General features: G+C 34.0%; 2 protein-coding genes across 2 annotated transcripts; both read right to left on the bottom strand.

Moving 5' to 3' along the window:
• Nucleotides 1-12,472: 12,472 nt before the first annotated feature.
• On the bottom strand, nucleotides 12,473-13,690 carry LOC128291565 (uncharacterized). The gene is made up of 3 exons (XM_053026735.1): nucleotides 13,200-13,690; nucleotides 12,871-13,061; nucleotides 12,473-12,501 (listed from the first exon to the last, which is right to left on the bottom strand). Exons 1-3 carry the CDS (start codon nucleotides 13,688-13,690, stop codon nucleotides 12,473-12,475), a joined length of 711 nt encoding a protein of 236 aa, XP_052882695.1.
• A 1,233-nt stretch (nucleotides 13,691-14,923) lies between these two features.
• LOC108458577 (uncharacterized) lies at nucleotides 14,924-15,232 on the bottom strand. The gene has a single exon (XM_017757989.1). The coding sequence runs from the start codon at nucleotides 15,230-15,232 to the stop codon at nucleotides 14,924-14,926; it is 309 nt and encodes a 102-aa protein (XP_017613478.1).
• Nucleotides 15,233-22,044: the final 6,812 nt, after the last annotated feature.

Below are 22,044 nucleotides of genomic sequence, written 5' to 3'. Positions count from 1 at the left end.
AGGATTATAATGCTATACATGCCATATTCTTAAAATATGCAAGCCACCATACCGAGATGGTCCGTTGATAGTGTGAGCGTGCCTCCGACCGTCCTGATCTCCAAACCGGCTTGTCAAAACTACAAGGAATGGAAGGGAAGGAGTAAGCATAAATGCTTAGTAAGTTCACATACAAATAACAAATAACTTAACAAAGCAATTATACCAACATTAGCATAATATCACCAAAACATATATCTCATTTTTATTCATCATTCATCGTCTTACTACATTATTGTTGTCGTATCAAGTTTCAACCCGAGGGTTAAGTACATACCTGTCCAAAGTGCCCATTCCACAACACTTACCAATACGTCACTTGCATCTTGAGTATTCTTCCATTTCACTAGAATTTTACCCGTTGAACACATCAGAATATAACTCGGATACATGGAAAGTTTGCACATAAGTGCCACATATGTAGCCAAGCTACCATGTAACCCGCCCATAAGCGAACTCGGACTCAACTCAACGAGTTCGGATGCCTAGTTACATCTCACGAACTCGGACTCAACTCAACGAGTTCGGGCATTCGCATCCATAAGTGAACTCGGACTCAACTCAACGAGCTCGGATGCCTAGTTACATCTCACGAACTCGGACTCAACTCAACGAGTTCAGACGTTCGCATCCATAAGTGAACTCGGACTCAACTCAACGAGTTTGGATGCCTAGTTACATCTCACGAACTCGGACTCAACTCAACGAGTTCGGACGTTCGCATCCATAAGTGAACTTGGACTCAACTCAACGAGTTCGGATGCTCAAATATCTTAATCTTTTCCTAAGGTTCAACGGGACTTTCCTCATTCGTACTCCTTTACCACTCTCCTTGGAATACCCATGACGATACTTCGGTAGTCTTTCACATTTTTCACATAATTCATAAAATTTTTGCATGTTGCCCAACAATGACCACAAAGCATAGAATTGCATGATAACAATCATAATATCGTATAAATAGCATTAAATGATTTAAAATAATGGTTATATTACAATATTTACATTTGAACTTACCTCGTATGCGAAAATGGTCATTTTTACCATTTTGTCCACAACTTGGTATTTTACCGATTTTAGCCCGAATTTCGATTTTCCTTGCTCTATCATTTCAAATATAGCCTAATTAGGACTCATATTATTCAAATCAACCCAAAATCATATTTTTGAAAATTTATAATTTTGCCCCTAAACTTTCACATATTTACACTTTTACCTCAAATCTCGTAAATTAAACTTCATCCTATTTTCTTATGTTTTATGATATGCTGATCATTTTTCCGCTCTACAGCAACATCCAATTCTCACACTAACATGTACTTATGAACATTAGGTATTTTTACCGATTATGTCATTTTAGTCGTTTTTACGTAAAATCACTTAGCAAAAGTTGTTAACACAATCTCAAGCTTCATATTCTACCATAAAACATCAAAATTCATGCATATCATTCATGGGTAAATTTTTAAATATAAACCCTAGCTCAAAATATTGGTAGAAACAGGTAAACCGAGCTACAAGGATTTCAAAAATGTAAAAAATATTAAAAACTGGCATAGAAATCACTTACAATCAAGGCTTAAAAATGTTGAAACCCTAGCTATGGTGGATAGCCATATTTGGCAGCAACTTATGGAGAAGATGATCATTTTTGTGTTATTTTTCCCATTTTATTTCATTTAATATCAAAATGACCAAAATGCCCTTCCTTATTAAACTTTCAAAAATTCCATTCATGTCCAATTTTTGTCCATAAACTTAGAAATTGGTCAAATTGCTATTTAAGCCCTCCTAATTAATATTTCAAAGCAATTTCATACTAGAAACTTCTAGAATGCAAATTTTGTAACTTATTCAATTTAGTCCCTAACTTCAAATTAAGCACTTTATGCATAGAATTTCTTCACGAAATTTTCACACAATTATACAATCATATCATAGACCTCAAAATAATCATAAAATAATTATTTCTATATTGGATTTGTGGTCCCGAAATCACTATTCCGATTAGGCCCTAATTCGGGATATCACATGAAGCGCATTATCCTCCTATTTATGAGTTGGAGAGGAACAATTAATAGTCCTAGGCATTGTGTCGAAAACACAGATATTTTAGAACTTTTAAATTATTTAAAATAAAATAAAATTGTTCAAATAAAATAAAAATAAAACATTTTAACAAACATATTTCGAACAACTTTAAAACTTTTTGAAATTATTAAAAATTTCTTAAATGTATAAAAAGTGATTAAAAAGGTTAAAACATACTACAATTTTTTAATTAAAATGTATAGAAATTTAAAACTATTAACATCATATTTTCAAATTATTTAAAACCATTTATATTTATATAAAATTTTTCAATATAATAGTTTCTTTTCAAAAACTAAATAAAATTTAAAAATCTATATAAAATGTATTTAGAATATTATATAAATAATTGGAATAAAATTTAAGCGGTTTATATATTATTTATACAAACATTTTATTTTTTTTAAAAAAGTTAAACTAATATATATTTAAAACACGATTATAAAAAATTAAATAATATTTAATTGATAGTATCATCCATTTATCCCATTGCTATCCGAATTAGTTATATAATATTCAATCATTTGATTTGAATATTTAATTATGGAAATATGATGTAGAATATGATCTCATTAAGGGCAATGAAAATGGTAGAATGATATTTTGTGTTATAGAAAATTAATAAAACAATAAATAAAAGAGGATGAAAATACGAGAGAATTTCATTATTTTACTTACAAGGTACTATTTATAAGCTCCTTTACATTCAATTAATAAAGGTATTACATTTAATGAATTAAACTTTCTTAATTACTCTATTTAATAATCTCCGATTATAAATTAAGTAAAGAGTTTTATCTTATTACTTTAATATGCTTAAAGGGGGTTATGACATCCATTTAATTTACAACACTCCCCCTTGGATGTCTTTTAAATAAGAATGTGCCTCATTAAAACCTTTATTAGAAAAAACCCTGTGGGATAAAAACCTAATGAAGGAAAAAGAGTACAGAATCTCCTATTACAAGTTGCCTCGTTAAAAACCTTTACCAGGAAAAGAGTACAACATGTTTTAGACTCCCCTTAATAGCGACATCACATTATATTTTTGAGTCGACGCATTCCAATCTTGTTTCGTAGTCTTTTAAATGTTGAAGTTGGCAATGCCTTGGTAAAAAGGTCTGCTAAATTATCACTAGAACGAATTTGTTGAACTTCTATGTCACCTGTCTTCTCAAGATCATGAGTGAAGAATAATTTTGGTGAAATATGTTTCGTTCTGTCACCTTTGATATAACCACCTTTTAATTGATTTATACATGCTGCATTATCTTCGTATAAGATAGTTGGCATATTTTCCTGTAAAGGCAAATTACATATCTTCTAGATATGTTGGGTTAATAACCTTAGCCAAATACACTATCGGCTTGCCTCATGCATTGCAATTATTTCAGCATGATTTGAAGAGGTAGCAGCTAATGTTTGCTTTGTCGAACACCATGATATGGCAGTACCTCCACATGTAAATAAATATCCCATTTGAGATCGACTTTTATGTGGATCCGATAAATATCCAGCATCAGAATAACCAACTAATAGGGATTTTGAATCATTTGAATAAAATAACCCCATATCAATGGTCCCTCTAAGATATCTAAATACATGTTTAATTCCATTCCAATGTCTACGTGTTGGAGAAGAACTAAATCTTGCTAACAAGTTTATAGTGAAAGCTATATCAGGCCTTGTGTTATTTGCAAGATACATCAATGCTCCTATGGCACTTAGATATGGTACTTCAGGACCAAGAAACTCTTCATCATTCTCACAAGGACGAAATTGATCTTTATTCACATCTAATGATAGTACAACCATCGGGGTACTCAATGGATGTGCTTTATCCATATAAAATTTATTTAAGATCTTTTTCGTATAAGTTGACTGATGGACATGAATTCCATCTTTTAAATGCTCGATCTGCAGGCCAAGAAAAATTTTGTTTTTCCGAGATCTTTCATCTCAAATTCTTTCTTTAAATAATTTATTGCATTTTGAAGCTCTTCAGGAGTTCCAATAATATTTAGATCATTAACATAAATAGCAATTATCACAAAGTTTGATTCAAACCTTTTTATAAAAGCACATGGGCAGATTTGATCGTTTTTATAACCTTCTTTTAACAAATATTCACGAAGACGATTGTACCACATACGCCCAGATTATTTTAATCCATATAAACTTTTTTTTAATCTGATTGAGCAATTTTCCCGGGAAACTCTATATCCTTCAGGGATTTTAAATCCTTCTGGGACTTTCATATAAATTTCACTATCAAGTGTACCATACAAATAGGCTGTAACAACATCCATTAGACGCATGTCAAGTTTTTCACGTACTGCCAAACTAATAAGGTATCTAAACGTGATTGCATCCACCACAAGAGAATATGTCTATTCATAATCAATACCGGGCCTTTGCGAAAATCCTTGTGCTACAAGTCGTGATTTATATGTTACGACTTCATTTTTCTCATTTCGTTTTCCCACAAATATTCATTTATATCCTACCGGCTTTACATATTTAGGTGTTTGGACTATAGGTCCAAAAACCTCATGTTTAGAAAGTGAATTTAATTCTGCTTGAATTGCGTCTTTCCATTTTGGCCAATCTTTTCTATTTCTACATTCCTCAATAGATTTAGGCTCAAGATCCTCATTTTCTTTTTCTATTTCAATAGCAACATTATAAGCAAAATTGTTGTCGGCAACTATATTTTTTCGGTTCCATCTTTTTCCTGAAGTAACATAACTTATTGAGATTTCTTCGTTATCACCATTTTCAGGTACCTGAACAACTTCTGGGGTTTTTTAATTAGTTATATCTTGGGCCTCTTCTGGGGCACTTGCCTCCACAATATTACCATATTGAATAATTGATCCTTTCCTTTAACGAGGATTTTTATCTTTGGAACCGATTGGCCTTCCACGCTATAACACCCCAAACCCGGCCCAGACATTATGGCCGAATCTGATGTGCCACATTGAAGTTAAAAACCCATGTTTCGTTTTAGTGCTTTAAAAACCGACTTTTGTTAAGCTAACAAAGTGAATGGGAGCTGGGCACCGGTAGGAATCCGTAATAGAGGAGGTGAGCCATGAAGGTCGCTAAGTACCAAACTCTTCTAATGGATCCAATCTAGACATGCCCACAACCATTGCCACACTTGGTTAAATCGAGTTGTAATTTATTTAAGTTGAAATCTTTGATAAATCAAATAATCGTATGCGTGGTGTTATTTTGAAAACAATTATCATTTTGAAAACACGTCCTAAGTCTAGCCCATTTATTAACAAACATATTAAAGTTATTAAAAATAAAATAATCCCAGAAAAATAATTAAAATGGCCTTATTACAACCCAAAACCAAACAATAACATTAATAAGATAAAACTTATAAAGAAATAAATCGGCTACTTATTGCAATTAAAAGAAAGCGAAAGCGATAATGTGGCTATCTCAGAGTCCTCGCACTCGAAACCATCCAAGCTTAGGGATTACCGCAGTTAGAAGCGGGGTGAGTTTACAAAAACTCGATGTGTAATCCCAATAACAAACAAACAGTGAAAACACGATGTCGGTACAATGCTGGTCAAAGCCCTATTTAGTCTTGACATATCTTGGGCGAAGCCTTTCGTTTAACGATTACTTCGCTACCAAGCCTTTTCATAAATCATATCACTGGGCCAAAGCCTTTTCATAAATCATTTCACTGGGCCGAAGCCTTTACTGTAAACGGTATGGCCCATAGGCCCATTTCAATATCACATGTAATGTCAATGGATGTATGCAAGCCCATTTTAATATCACGTGAAATACCAATGAATGTATGCAAGCCCATTTGGGGAGACTACTCAACCCACCATCCGCTACTCTCCACTCGTACCAACCAACACACCATGTGGGGAATAACTCAACCCACCCAACCAACACACCACTGGCAGCATAGCTGCTTTATCATATATCTGGAGGCCTAGCCTCTTTAATAACTAGGGCAAAGCCCTTTTCGGTAACCTGGGGCATAAGCCCTTTTCAATAAACTGGGGCATAAGCCATTTTGCACTTCTTCCATCCATATAAAAACCCAACCCAATGCAACATGTCATGTATGCAGAATGTCATGCCCATATTTGAATTAAACAATCACAGTCAAGTCATTCATATCACCAACATATATTCATAATCAAATCACAACCACACAAATCCAAGTCGGTCACTTGCCCACAAGGGCACAATGATCATTTTTCACATTATAAGGGTATTGTCGTAATTTTACCAAATATCAGGGTTTTTCATGTTCATTACAATTATCAATATTTCCGAGTGTTTAAATAATGATCTTTAACCCACTTTATCAAATTCGGGCTTTTGGGCCCAAAACCCCTAATGGGCCCTACGAATGCTGATTTAGCCTACTGAACCCAAGATTTCTCCAACACTTCTCAAAGCCATTAACCACTAAAGCAAACATTTAATTGTTTCATTTCATTGCACAATTAAATACCTATATACAACCTCCTTACAGACCCCCACTCAAGGCCCAATACTTCTAAGCCCAAATTCGGGGTGTTACAATTCTACCCTCCTTAAAGAAATTTCCTCCTCGAAATTTTCCACTCTCAGACTACACCACCACATTTTCGCTGCGCACTCTGATACTAATAATACTAACATACACCCAAAACATTTATCCATCAGAGCAGATAGATTTCACATGCAAACAATTTCTACATTTCCAGAACACACACCAAATAAATACTAAATCTAAATTCAAGCGTTACAGTTTACTCTTAACTAGTGAGTTTCAGTATAGTGCTACTATCTATAGTGGTTTCTCAATATAGCATTTCAATTTATAACAGTAAACAGAGTTAGAGAACTTACAGATTTGGTGCCGGAGACTCGGTGTGCCACACCTCCAGTAACATCTTTTCAGAAACAAGTCAAGTTTCGTTGAGAGATTTCAAAACAAAATTTTAGAAAAACCCTTTTCCAACCCCAATTTCGGAAAAAGAAAAGAAAAAAATAACAATAATTTTCTACTACCCATACCACAGTCGAGTTTTCCAACCTGGCTCTGATACCATTAAATGTAACACCCCAAACCCGGCCCAGACATTATGGCCAAATCTGATGTGCCACATTGAAGTTAAAAACCCATGTTTCGTTTTAGTGCTTTAAAATCGACTTTTGTTAAGCTAACAAAGTGAATGAAAATTTGGGCACCGGTAAGAATCAAAAACAGAGGAGGTGAGCCATGAAGGTCGCTTAAGTACCAAGCTCTTCTAATGGATCCAATCCTAGACATGCCCACAACCATTGCCACACTTGGTTAAATCGAGTTGTAATTTATTTAAGTTGAAATCTTTGATAAATCGGATAATCGTGGCGTGATGTTATTTTGAAAACAATTATCATTTTGAAAACACGTCCTAAGTCTAGCCCATTTATTAACAAACAGATTAAAGTTATTAAAAATAAAATAATCCCAGAAAAATAATTAAAATGGCCTTATTACAACCCAAAACCAAACAATAATATTAATAAGATAAAACTTATAAAGAAATAAATCGGCTACTTATTGCAATTAAAAGAAAGAAAATGAGTGTGGCCATCTTGAGTCCCTCAGACTCCAAACCATCTAAGCTTAGGAATTACCTGCACAGTTAGAAACGGGGTGAGTTTACGAAAACTCAGTATGTAATCCCAATAACAAACAAACAGTGAAAACACAGTATCAGTACAATCTAAGTCAAAGCCCTATTTAGTCTTGACATATACTGGGCCGAAGCCTTTCGTTTTAACGATTACTGCGCCGAAACCTTTTCATAAATCATATCACTAGGCCAAAGCCTTTTCATAAATCATTTCACTGGGCCAAAACCTTTATTGTAAACGGTATGGCCCATAGGCCAATTTCAATATCACATGTAATGTCAATGGATGTATGCAAGCCCATTTCAATATCACGTGAAATACCAATGAATGTATGCAAGCCCATTTGGGGATACTACTCAACCCACCATCCGCTACTCTCTACCCGTGCCAACCAACACACTATGTGGGGAATAACTCAACCCACCCAACCAACACACCACTGGCAGCATAGCTGCTTTATCATATATCTGGAGGCCTAGCCTCTTTAATAACTGGGGCATAAGCCCTTTTCAATAAACTGGGGCATAAGCCCTTTTTGGTAAACTGGGGCATAAGCCCTTTTCAATAAACTGGGGCATAAGCCCTTTTCGGTAAACTAGAGCATAAGCCCTTTTGCACTTCCTCCATCCATATAAAAACCCAACCCAATGCAACATGTCATGTATGCAGAATGTCATGCCCATATTTGAATTAAACAATCACAGTCAAGTCATTCATATCACCAATATATATTCACAATCAAATCCGTCAACCACATAGTCCAAGTCAGTCACTTGCCCACAAGGGCACAAAGTCATTTTTCACATTATAAGGGTATTGTCGTAATTTTACCAAATATTAGGGTTTTCCATGTTCATTACAATTATCAATATTTCCGAGTGTTTAATTAATGATCTTTAACCCACTTTATCAAATTCGGGCTTTTGGGCCCAAAACCCCTAATGGGGCCCTATGAATGCTGATTTAGCCTACTTAACCCAAATTTTACAACAATACTAACCGTGTTAACGTGCAACTTTTTCAAATTCCATTTTCTATCAATTCTACCCAAATGGGTCCGAAAGCCCATTGGGCCCAATTTCAGACCATTGAGGCCCAACTTACCATCGTGCACAAAATTGAGTTCTTACCTGTTCCATCGATCCAAACACCGATCTTATCGTATTTATCGTATCTATACCCAAACGCAACATTACAAGTTCCCGAAATACCGGTATTTTAGCATTTCGGCTTTTCAGCAAATATTAATCTAAGCTATTACGAGGGTTAGTACACACCTGTTACGGGTTGAAGTTGAAACGTTTCCAAAATCAATCACCTACGATAACCACCACCTGTCACTCAAACTTAACTAATCCAATATCAATATATGTAAATCCTACGCACATCACATACGGAACATAAGGGCATATTCATCATTTTACCATACGAGGTATTATACCACTTTACCCTACGAGGGCTTTACGGTCTTTTTACCTAATAGGGGTATTTTAGTCATTTCATCCTACAAGGGTGTTTTGGTAAATCTACAAACCAAGGGTATTTCAGTAATTTTGTAAACCAATGGTATTTCTATAATTTTTAGAAAGTCAAAGGTATTTCTGTAACTTTGTAAATTAAGGGTATTTTGGTAATTTTACAAATTGAGGGTATTTCGGTAATTTCACAAACTAAGGTATTTTGGTAATTTTACAAACTAGGGGTATTTTGATAATTTTACAAACCAAGGGTATTTTAGTAATTTTGTAAATCGAGGGTAAAACAGTAATTCTGTAAATCAAGGGTAAAACAGTAATTTTATAAATCGAGGGTAAAACGGTAATTCTGTAAATCGAGGGTAAAACGATAATTCTGTAAGTCAAGAGAAAAATGATAATTATGTAAATCGGGGGTAAAACGGTAATTATGTAAATCAGGGGTAAAACGATAATTCTATAAACTGAGGGTAAAACGGTAATTCTGTAAGTCGAGGGTAAAACGGTAATTATGTAAATCGGGAGTAAAACGGTAATTCTGTAAATCGGGGGTAAAACGATAATTCTGTAAATCGGGGGTACTTTGGTAATTTTACAAGTCGAATCAGTAATTTTACAAATCGAGGGTATTTCAGTATTTTTACAAACTAAGGGTATTTCGGTAATTTTAGTAAACTAAAGTATTTTAAACAAGGATAACAATACGAATGGGCCTAAAGCCTATTCTCAGCCCAAATGGGCCCACACGCTCTTGTGGCCCTTTTAGCCCAAATCTAGCCACAGATATGAGATTCACCTAGCCTAGTCTAATATTTACTACACAATCAAACAACTTATCCAATTGGGCCCTGAGGCCCATTGGGCCCATATGGCCCTTTCTACCAAGTAGCCATCCTACCGCTAGAGTAGTGAAATACACACGATAGGAGACCTGAGTTAATCCACGCTCCGAGCACTCTTAATGACGCCCAACCCAAAGGAGCACGCCATACAGCGAAAGGGATCAGCCATGAAAGGTACATTTACTCTCCTCATGGTTCCCTCTATTTAAAGCCAGCTTTGTATCCACTCTTATGTTAGCTTCCCGATGTGGGATCCTTCCAACATCAGGGTTTAAATTCAACACCAACTCTTACCGCCCCCTGTTAGCAAAATAAATTCTCTTTGCTTGCCATGGGATTCGAACCCATGCCTCCCCTCGGATGCTCCACACGCTTCTTGCCACTAAGCCACAAGGCTTTTTGTGTCATATTTTATCCCCAATTAATTATAAGGTCTAAAGGCCAAAGTCCAGGTTCCCTTAAAAAAAACAAATAAATTGCAAGAGCCAAGACTTGAACCCAGGCTCCCATACAACCTTAATGACGCCACAACCACTAGACTACATGCTTCCTTGTGTAATTTATTTACCACAATAATTTAAAAGGCCCTCATCCAAGCATCCAGGTTTTTTTTCACTTAATACCAAAATTTTTGCTAAAGCCCAAGTTTGAACCCAAGATTTCTCCAACACTTCTCAAAGCCATTAACCACTAAAGCAAACATTTAATTGTTTCATTTCATTGCACAATTAAATACCTATATACAACCTCCTTACGGACCCCCACTCAAGGCCCAATACTTCTAGGCCCAAATTCGGGGTGTTACACACGCTTCAGGCGTAGATTACTTCTTTTGCACTAACAATTTGCCTTATTGGGATATCAATTCGTATTGGAGCATTTTCAGCTGGTATGTGAGATTTTGTAATTCTCTTTAGGTCAGTAAATGAATCTGGCAGTTGATTGGCAATGTTTTGCAAATGTATAATCCTTTGAACTTCTTGTTCACATTGACTTGTACGAGGATCTAATTGAGATAATGATGATCTATTCCATGTAATTTTTTTGACCAGTTGTATTTTCTCTCCCCCTAATGTTGGGAATGTTGTCTCATCAAAATGACAATCAATAAATTTTGCAGTAAATAAATCTCCAGATTAGTTCAACGTATTTAATTATAGAAGGAGATTCATAACCAACATATATTCCCAACCTCCTTTGAGAACCCATCTTTGTGCATTGTGGTGGAGCAATTGGAACATATACTGCACATCCAAAAATTCTAAGATGGAAAATATTTGGCTCCTGACCAAAAGCCAATTGTAATGAGGAGTACTTATTATAACTTGTTGGCCTTAAGCGCACAAGTGCTGCTGCATGCAAAATAGCATATCCCCAAGCTGTAACAGGGAGTTTTGTTCTCATAAGTAATGGTTGAGCTATTAGTTGGAGGCGTTTGATAAATGATTCAGCTAAACCATTTTGTGTATGAACATGAGCTACAGGATGTTCAACTTTTATCCCAATTGACATACAATAGTCATTAAAAGCTTGGGATGTAAACTCACCAGCATTATCAAGACGAATAGTTTTGATTACATAAATCATTTGAGCAAGTAGTCTCACAAACGTCAGGTTGCGAGTCGATAATAAGCATACATGTGACCACCTACTAGATACATCTATTAATACCATAAAATATCTGAATGGTCCAGATGGTGGATGAATGGGCCCACATATATCACCTTGAATACGTTCTAAAAATGTTGGAGATTCAATCCCAACCTTAGCTGGTGATGGTCTAATAATCAATTTTCCTTGAGAACAAGCGACACAAGATAAATCCTTGAATTCAAGAATCTTTTGGTTCTTTAATGGGTGTCTAATTGAATTCTCGATGATTTTTCGCATCATAATAGATCCGGGATGGCCTAATCGGTCATGCCAAATAGTAAAAGTATGTGGTTCTACAAACTTCTGGTTTGTAGTAACATATGATTCAATTGCACTAATATGTGCATAATATAAACCTGATGAAAAAGCAGGTAGCCTTTCCAAAATATATATCTTTCCACATTCAACATTTGTAATATATAGATATTCAACATTTTTCTCATTCATAGTCTCAATATGATATCCATTAAGACGAATATCTTTAAAACTCAATAAATTTCTTTGAGACTTGGTGGAATATAAAGCATCATCAATGATAAATTTTGTACCTTTAGGTAATAATATAATAGCTCTTCGAGCCTTCAATAAGTTTTGAACTACCGATATTGTATTAACATGGGCATTACTCATTGTCAAATGAGAAAAATATTTTTATCTTTGAGTATCGTATGTGTTGTAGCACTATCTACAAGACACATGTCTTTATTGATTTTGGGTCTATCGAAATTTTGTTGAATATTCATATTCTTCATAAAAACAAACAAAGTATAATATGAGAAACATTACAAATATTTATTAAATATATAAATTATTTTTTATGCAAGAAAACAAAATATACTTAAAAAATGTCAAAATAACATCAATTTTTCTAATAATTCTCAAAGAAATCGCCACATCTAAGTGAGTTATATTATTAAGGTCATTAAATTTATCATCCTCGTAGGCATGGTCAGTTTTATTATTATAGTGAATATCTTCATCTTTTGCCTCTATTTCATCATTTTGGGATATAAAATTTGTCTCCATATGCTTTCCCTTCCTTTTAATGGATGCTTGATAAAGTTTCACTAAATGCTCAGACGTACGACAGGTACGTGACCAATGCCCCTTCATACCACATCGGTAGCATATATTCTCAACAATCTTTGAAGGATTATTTTGACCACTTCTTTCTTGTCTTTCATTGTTATTCTTTTTCTGGTGGTTAGAAGTATCATTGTTATGACCACCATGATAACGATTACTAATACGTCCTCGACCACGTCCCCCACTACGTCCATGACCACGGCCGCGACTTCTATATTTTCTATTTTCATAATTATTGTGTACTGCTACATTCACTTCAGGGAATGGTGCAGAACCAGTGGGACGAATTCCATGATTTTTCATCAATAGCTCATTATTTTGTTCAGCCACCAAAAGGCATGAAATCAATTCAAAATACCTTTTAAAACCTTTTTCACGGTATTGCTGCTGCAGGAGCACATTAGTAGCGTGAAAGGTTGAAAATGTTTTCTCTAACAAGTCCTCATCAATTATGTTTTCTCCAACTAATTTTAGTTGAGAACTAATTTTGAAAAGTTCTGAATTGTATTCACTTACCGTCTTAAAATCTTGCAACCGTAAGTGCATCCAATCATAACGAGCTTTAGGGAGTATCACAGTTTTCTGATGGTCAAATCGTTCTTTCAAATTTTTCCACAACTCAAGAGGGTCTTTCACAGTGAGATATTCCACTTTTAATCCTTCATGCAGATGATGACGGATGAAAATCATTGCTTTTGCCTTGTCTTGATTAAATGCTTCTTTATCTGCTAATATAGTATTTCCTAAACCTTTAGCATCTAGGTGAATTTCAGCATCTAACACCCATGACAAATAGTTCTTGCCTGAGATGTCTAAGGTCGCAAATTCAAGTTTGGCAAGATTTGACATTATAATCACTTGAATCAAAATAAAAAAATATTAGTAAATTAATAAGTATTCTCAATCGTAAAATAATTCAATTATATATACCAAATTTGCTAAATAATAATATGTATGTCAAATATTGGCATAAAGAGGAATAGTCATAATAATAACTTAACACAAATTAAATTAATTGAAATTTCTTTAAATAAAAAATATGTATATATAATTATCATTATTAGATTTTAGTTGTAAAAATAAATGTGCAAATGTTACCCAAAGCAAATATTTCATCTAGAAAATAAAATAAAAGAATTATAAAAATACGTATACCGTATATAGTTTAACGGGAGTTATACGGGCAAATTATATAAAGTCGAAATGACGTGAACTTCACTATGAACTCGTAGAAGCTCATGCTGATAACGTATTATAGAAAATAGTAAAACAATAAATAAAAGAGGATGAAAATACGAGAGAATTTTATTATTTTACTTACAAGGTGCTATTTATAAGCTCCTTTACATTCAATTAATAAATGTATTACATTTAATGAATTAAAGTTTCTTAATTACTCTATTTAATAATCTCCTGATTATAAATTAAGTAAAGAGTTTTATCTCATTACTTTAATATGCTTAAAGGGGGTTATGACATCCATTTAATTTACAACATTTTGAGGTTTAATACTGCTCATCGGAATTTTCTCACTTTTCAATCAAATAATTTCTTTTTGGTGAATTATAATAAAAAAAAGTAAAGTTTGAAGAACAAACATGATTACCACGACTTGAACTTAAATTATACATAGGACGATGAACACTCTTGACTATCAAACCATCACGCGAGGTTCTAAAATATTTATTTTAAGCTAAAATAATAAACACTAGTATCAGTTGTATAATAAAATATTCTTTGTACTACTGTTCAAACTTAAACTATTTTTAAAGAAAACCAACATCCGATTAATTTAGAATTTATTTAATATTTATCTATACACGTGGCAAATAGTTGGCGAATGGTCGGACAAAGAATTTAGCTAGTTAACTAAACATTCCATGCATTGAAGAAAATTCTAATATAGTACATATTAGATTTAATTGCTTGGACGTGACTCCACGAAAACAGAAGAGAAACAAGTAAATGGTTTTAGGTTTAACACCGAAACAAGGAAAAGTACTTTGGAAACTACTACAAAGACTGTGATTTATGCAAATGCAGAAATAATGTTGAAGCTTTAATAAGCATCATTGAATTGAATTATGCATTGTAGTCACTGTCTTCACCAGAGTCTGGTCCTTCAGCTTCTTCATCTTCATCGGTATCTTCATCAGAATCTGAATCGGGAGAGTCAGCAGACGGTCCTTCGCTGCTTTTCTCAGGGCTCCCGCTTGGGCTAGGGCTCTCGCTTGGGCTAGCGCTGATAGTATTGGAGGATGAAGATGGCGACCCATAAGGAGCAAAAGTCTTGGTAGCTCTTGATGGGGCTTGTGACGGTGATATATCAGCAGCAAATGCCCCAACAATAGCTATGAAAAAAAGGGCAACAACAATAATGTGGCGAGCCATGTCTTAATTCCTTTTTTTTTTTTGGTTTTTGATCGTATTTTATCTGTTTTTCCTTGGTTTAGTTTATTCACATATATAGAACAAAAGGATTCAAAAGAAAAACAGGAGTTTGTCGAAGATATATATAAATGAAAGAACTACAGGCAGGGGGTCTAAATAGATGGTGACGAGAAAGATTTGGCTAATGCAAGGGAAATGAACAAATTGGTTGACCGATTTTTTTGTTTTATTTGCGGAAAAAAACTCAATCTTCAATACCCCAAACTTAAGTGTAGCCTTATTTTACTTTTGATTTTTTAAAAGATAAATGTTGAGAAATAAAGAGGTAATTTGGTAATTGATGTTGGTGAGATCAATTTAAAAGAATGGGAAATTCCCCATTACACCATATTCTTTACCTTTTCTTTTGTTCTTTTTATCAAGAGCCTAATGCTTCTCAAATCATTCTCTTTCACACCCAGTTAACTCAAGTTTGATTTGTTGGATTTTTGAGACATTTGTTAAATGAGTCCAAAACTAAATTTATTTGATTTTTTAGATTTCAGTTCAATCGGGTAATAAGGTGGTAGACTTTTTTTAGCCGTCTTGATTTAAATTGTGAGGAAGAGCTCAAGTTTAGGTTGGATTATCCGTCCTCTATTCACTCCATTCTACTTAATGACATTTCTTAGTTAAATGAATCACCTTTTATGCCCCTTTGTAAAAAAACAAACAAACATATCTTGCAGTTGTTGGTCATACTTTTTTTTGACTTAATGACATATTTCATCCTTTAACTTTACAAAAAAATATTTTAATCCTCAATTTAAAGTTTTCATCTTTTTTAATCCTTACATTTATTTATTTTTGTCAAATTAGACCAAAACACAAGGAAAAGTTAATAATAGTTAATTTTCTAATGTAACCGCCACATGTATATCATATCAACAAGTAATTAGTTTTAAAAATTTTAAAAATATATATTTAATTTTTAAAATCTAAAAATTATTAAAATTATTTAAAATAAAAATATTTTAAAACTTCAGAAAAAATTAAAAATTATAAATTTCTTCCATAATTTATTTTCTTCTTTTTGTAAATTGTTTTTAACATTATACAAACTAAAAAAGTTTGGTTTTCATTCATTATTGAGACTAAAATCTTAAATCCCAAAAAGAAAAACAAATGAATCAACAAATAAATGAACAACCAATTTGATAAAACTAGTTTTTTTTAGATAAATCTGCTACAAACTAGTGAAGAACAACAAATATAAGAATTTTCAACAAAAAATATAAGAATATCGTTACTTTTCGTAAGCCTTCCTTATGTGTTTGAGAGTAGGGTTATATTATTTCTTTTCGTAAGCCTCCCCATGCATTTGAAAACAGGACTGTATTATTACTTTTCGTAGGTCTCCCTACACGTGTTTGAGAGCAAAGTTATATTATTTATAATATTACTTTCCATAAGCCTCCTCCTATTCATCTGGGAGCAGGGTTATATTATTACTTTTCATAAGCCTTCTCCTATTCATCTGGAAGCAGGGTTATATTATTACTTTTCATAAGCCTCCCCTATGTGTCTGGAAGCAGGGTCACTTTACTCAAGCCTCCATGTGAACTCTTTGGGCTCTCAACGAAGATGAGGCATAACTTTATCTTTGTAATCCTTTGAACACTATGCAGTACTAAAGATTAACAAATACTACACATTCTTACAAATGGGTTATACATTTCTTATATTATCAATGGATGGTTTGAATTTCATATTATATTTTCAATAATCCCAAATGGTTTGTATGAAGCAAATGGCCCGCCAATGTGCTCAACTTAGATTTCCAATACAAAATTCAAATAAACCAAGAGCTTAAACATTGATAATTTTTGGACATACGATTATAGATTTATAACTTAAAGTTGCTATATTACTATCTTGCATACCATCCAAAGTAGAAAAAATAAAGCAGTAAAAGAAAAATAGAATTTTTTATTATTATAAGAAAATTAATTACAAAATACAACTATTTCTCAACATCAGTACCCCTTAACACTTTCAACAAGCTGATTACTAGGAGGATCCTCACCATTAACCGGAGCCTTAGGTTTCCCACCTTATACACCATTTTAGGCCATTGAACTTTCCCTTTTAAGAATATTAGATATACATAGAGGCCTCATTTTCTCTGAATACTCATGTAACACCCTAGGCAAATTCCATATCGGCAAAGCATGTGAGAGATCTGGGTTGTATAAAGGGGTAGCAACACTTAAGTGGTAAGATGCCTTTTGGGGGTGTATGGGCGCTCCCAAGAACAAAGCTACGAGGGCCACGTGCGCCCAAAGCGGACAATATTTTACTGGGCTGGGTGTTGGCTATGACATTTATTGGTATCAGAGCCACTCGTTATGTCTCTTAAGCAATGGTGGGGAAAACTTCAGTGACGACGTTGAGTCCTTAAAGGGGTGAATGTAACACCCTAGGCAAATCCTGCATCAACAAAGAATGGGAAAGGCTTGAGCTATATAAAGGGGTGACAAAATTTAAGTGGTAAGAGGCCTTTTGAGGGGTCTATGGGCGTTCTTAAGAACAAAGCCATGGGGGCCATGTGCGTCCAAAACGGAAAATATCTTACCAGACTAGGTGTTGGCTATGACAACTCATCTCACTAGGACAATCAGGGTCGAAAATATTAAATCCAATATTCTTCTCCTTGTAGCTCGTAATACTTTTGAAGGGATTGAGATCTAAATTATACATGTAGAGAGGCCCATGGTGTAACTGCATCTCCATGATGGCTTTCCTTATACTCAAATCAGTGGCCTCAATAGCCTTCTCCCAAGTTGGGACTTGGTAAGTGTATGAACCCGTTGCTCCAGTTTCAACGCTACTTGAGTTGTGTCTCGTTTAGTCTTGTACTTTTTAGCTTTGTCCTGCCAAAACTTGGCATCTTCATGAGCCTTGTTCTTCGAAGCCTTCCACTTCCTCGCTACAACCAAGGCCTTGTCTTCAGTAGCCTTGGCAATATTGGATGACCTGTGCAAGTCTATGATAGCCTACATCGACATCTCAATAGCAACCCTTAGCCCTTTAAAGAGATCTTCAATGCTTGTGCACAAATATCTTATTAGGACCATCCAAAGAGCTTCAATAAGATGATAATAATAGGAAATCACTTACCGGGTGGAGCTTTGAAAATTAATTACAGATCATCAAATGACGTTGGTACAACAATAGTAACAGAAGGAGAAACAAAAGTAGTAGACCCTTCAGTACCAACAGGGGATTTTGTTGAATTTCCCTTTAAGTCACCACCAGAAAAGGGCCTTCCTTATAGCATCTCCTCCTACGAAAAACAACCCTTTTACTGATCCATCCCTCTCTTTTTTGGTTGGGGGACAGAGAGGGGATTTCTCTTTTAGTGCAAGCAGAGCCTGAGGAACTCAAAGGTTTTTCGAAGGAATAACACCCCTTATCCCAAAAGCAGTGGGATCAATAGCGCTAGTAACAGGGTCTTTGGTGTCTATCATACCTTATTCGTCTGAATCTGCAAAAAAATAAAGTGAGAACAATATTAGTACTAGTATAAATAAAACACAAAAAACAAAAAAATACTAACGGGCATGAAACACAAGTTTCTCATCAACAATTTCTTTTTTATTCTAGTCTCAAATATCGCCAAAGTAGCCACCACCTGAAGGAAGTAGTGGAAAATATTCAATCAACCTACCATCCAAAACCCCTAACCACATCTAAGGCATATTTTCCTAATTTTAAAGAATTTCCAAGGCTTTGAGATGTCCCCACAAAGGATTTCAACAATCTCATTTTCCTCGTCATAGAGGAAGTTCTCATTCTAAGGCTTGTCTCATTTCTTAGGCTTGTCTCGTTGCGTATCTTGATCTAAATAATATTTTCATGTAATTAAGTATTTCAAATAACTTCAAATATCCAATTCAAACCTATAATCCATATCAATGTAAAATTGTAAAATTACCCCTAATACTTTAACTTTTAAACAATTTAGTCCCTAATCCCAAAACTTAAAATTCAACCATTTTTAACTGAAATCCACATTAGTCAATTTTTTCATATATTTATATCAACCCATATTTTTCATCATTTCACAAAATATAAGTGGAATTTACCATTCTAACAAATAAATCTCTAAACCTTAAATTCACTAAAAATCTCATAACAAAACATGTTCATTTAACAACTAACTTTAATTATCCATCACTTAACATCCCAAACACATCAAATTAATTCATGACAAGTCCTCCAACCTCAAACAATTTTGCAAATTAACCCTCGGGATAAGTAGATTAAGCTAAAGCGAACTAAAAAATATAAAAATAACTAAAAATGGAATTTAAAATCATACCATGCATAAAAGAAAGCTTGACTGAAAATCCTTTAGCTTAACAATCGAAGTTTCGACAAAAGCAAAGTGAAATTGAAAACGATGATAGGTAATTTTTCCTTTTTATGCATTTATTTACTATTTTACTACTTTACACTTGGTTTAAAATTACACTTGGTTTAAAACTTATAAAATAATTACATCATGTCCATTATTGACAACTAGTTTTATGAATGACATAATTACCAAATAAGTCCATTAATTTACATTTCAAAAGCCATTTAATCAATTTAACTATTAGAAACCATCTTTTACGTCTTTTACAATTTGATCATTTTTACCTAATTAATCATTTAAACTTCAAAATTTTTTAACAAAAATTTAATACAACCTTACAATAACCCTATAAACATTCAATAAACATTAAGATATTAACTCACTAGTCGGAATCGTGGTCCTGAAACCACTGTTTTCAACAGTACTGAAAACAGGTTGTCACAGTTATTTTCGAATAATAGCTAAAATGGAGACATTTCGAAACCAGCTTAAGATTTCAATAAATATTGCTATAAAGGGCTTGACTATTTAAGTGTTAGGTTTAAGCGAAGCTAGAGTGATGAAATTGAACTTACTTATATGTTTCATAAGCTAATGAATGATAATGGTTGATAAAAATTGAATTAAAATTATGTTATAGATTAAGATTTAAACCCGGCGAGAGAAGATCACAAGAAAGGGAAAGTTATTAGGTAGATTCTACCGTGGCACGTTATCATTCTGCCAGGTAAGTTCATACATTATGAAATTATTCAATTTTCTTTTTTTCTTTAATTATATAATTAAAAATTTACTAAGTCATATTTGGGTTGTTAAGTATTGAGAGAAGAGATAGTGAATGATGATACCAAGGAATGAGAATAAGTTTACAAAATGAAAGCTTCCCAACGAACTTAGTAAAAGACTCATACATAAGGCTACATGTTATTTCCTAATAATTTCGAGATCCAGCAATTGTTACGTACTCGAAGATACATGTGGCACAGGTTTAGCCTGGGCTAGTAATCTGATGTCGTTTTAAAGGTTTAGCCTGGACTAGTAACATGTATATACAGCCCTGACCAGACTTTCATTTTGTTGATAATGATTTAGCCTGGACGAGTAACCTAACACTTCCATACGTGGTTAGCTCGAATGAGACTTTGATGTGAAGCGTACCTGTGTTTTGATTTTTTTTACAATGTTCATCAGGTAATATAAAATATGTGAAATGTGAAATTGTCAATTTAAATAATGAAGGGAAATGAAAGAATTTGTAACACCCCTCACCCGTATTCAACGTCGGAATAGGGTTACGGAGCATTACCAAACTTATACCATATTTTAAACATACATTTCATAAACAATGAATCAAATCATATACATTTCATTCACAATCAAACATTTTGTCCCTAATATGAGCTTACGAGGCCCTAAACATGCATTGGGAGTGGTTCAAGACTAAACGATAACTTTGCAACATTTTAGAGTACTTAAAAAGTTTTTTCAAAAACAAGGGACACAAGCCCGTGTGGCCTAGCCGTGTGTCTCACATGGTTAAAGACACGCTCGTGTCACAGGCCGTCTGGACATTCGAAATGGGAGCACATGGTCGTGTCTCAGCCTGTGTCTGACCCAGTGGAACTCTCTGACTTAGGTCACACGACCAACACACACGCCCGTGTGCCCTAAAAATGACCATACACGCCCGTGTGCGAAGCCGTGTGTTAAACCTGTAGAGTATACTAACTTATGCCACATGGCCAAGTCACACGCCCGTGTGTGAGGCCGTGTGGTGCATACTTACACGGCTGTGTAATTTGACCGTGCGTTATACACGGCTGAGACACACGCCCGTGTCTCTACCTGTGTGGACAAAAATAGGCAATTTACCAAGCCATTTTGCCACCCAAATTTATGCTCACCTAAATCAAACTCAAAGGCACCAAATCATAGCATTAATAGGCATTCTTCTAAACTCATCCAAACATAAATCATACCATTTTATTACCAACCACAACAAGGTACACATAATCTAAATTATGCCAAACAATTTCATACCAATACCCAAAATCTCAAATCACCAATATGGATACATTCAAACATGCATTATTTCACCTAATATTACAAACATATCATTCCTCAAACATGGACTATTTCATACTCCAAATACTAATTCAAAAACTACCCATCACAATTAGCATTTATAGGACAATTACCAAACTTAAAACAAAAGGCTATTTGCACACTTATATACATCATCAAAATCACCAATATAAGCTAACTCACATGGCTATATACAATCCAAAACATAAAAATTTACAAGCCAATTCAAATGGCCAAAATCATTATCAACTCATAATCTTATACATGCCATATAACTAAAACACAAGCTCAAAAGTACCAAATTGATAGTTGGATAGTGTGATGGAGT

This window comes from Gossypium arboreum, chromosome 4 (assembly GCF_025698485.1).
Source record: "Gossypium arboreum isolate Shixiya-1 chromosome 4, ASM2569848v2, whole genome shotgun sequence".
Taxonomy (NCBI): Eukaryota; Viridiplantae; Streptophyta; class Magnoliopsida; order Malvales; family Malvaceae; genus Gossypium; species Gossypium arboreum.
The sequence above is the reverse complement of the archived record's forward strand: the minus strand, read 5'-3'. Positions and strand labels throughout refer to the sequence as shown.

Coding starts and splice junctions, on each gene's coding strand:
- LOC128291565 (XM_053026735.1), bottom strand. CDS start 13,690: ATGTCAAATCTTGCCAAACTTGAATTTGCGACCTTAGACATCTCAGGC. Junction 13,062..13,199: donor CGTGAAAAAGGTTTTAAAAG/GTATTTTGAATT, acceptor TTATGAAAATAG/AAAATATAGAAGTCGCGGCC. Junction 12,502..12,870: donor GAATATATGCTACCGATGTG/GTATGAAGGGGC, acceptor GTTTTTATGAAG/AATATGAATATTCAACAAAA.
- LOC108458577 (XM_017757989.1), bottom strand. CDS start 15,232: ATGGCTCGCCACATTATTGTTGTTGCCCTTTTTTTCATAGCTATTGTT.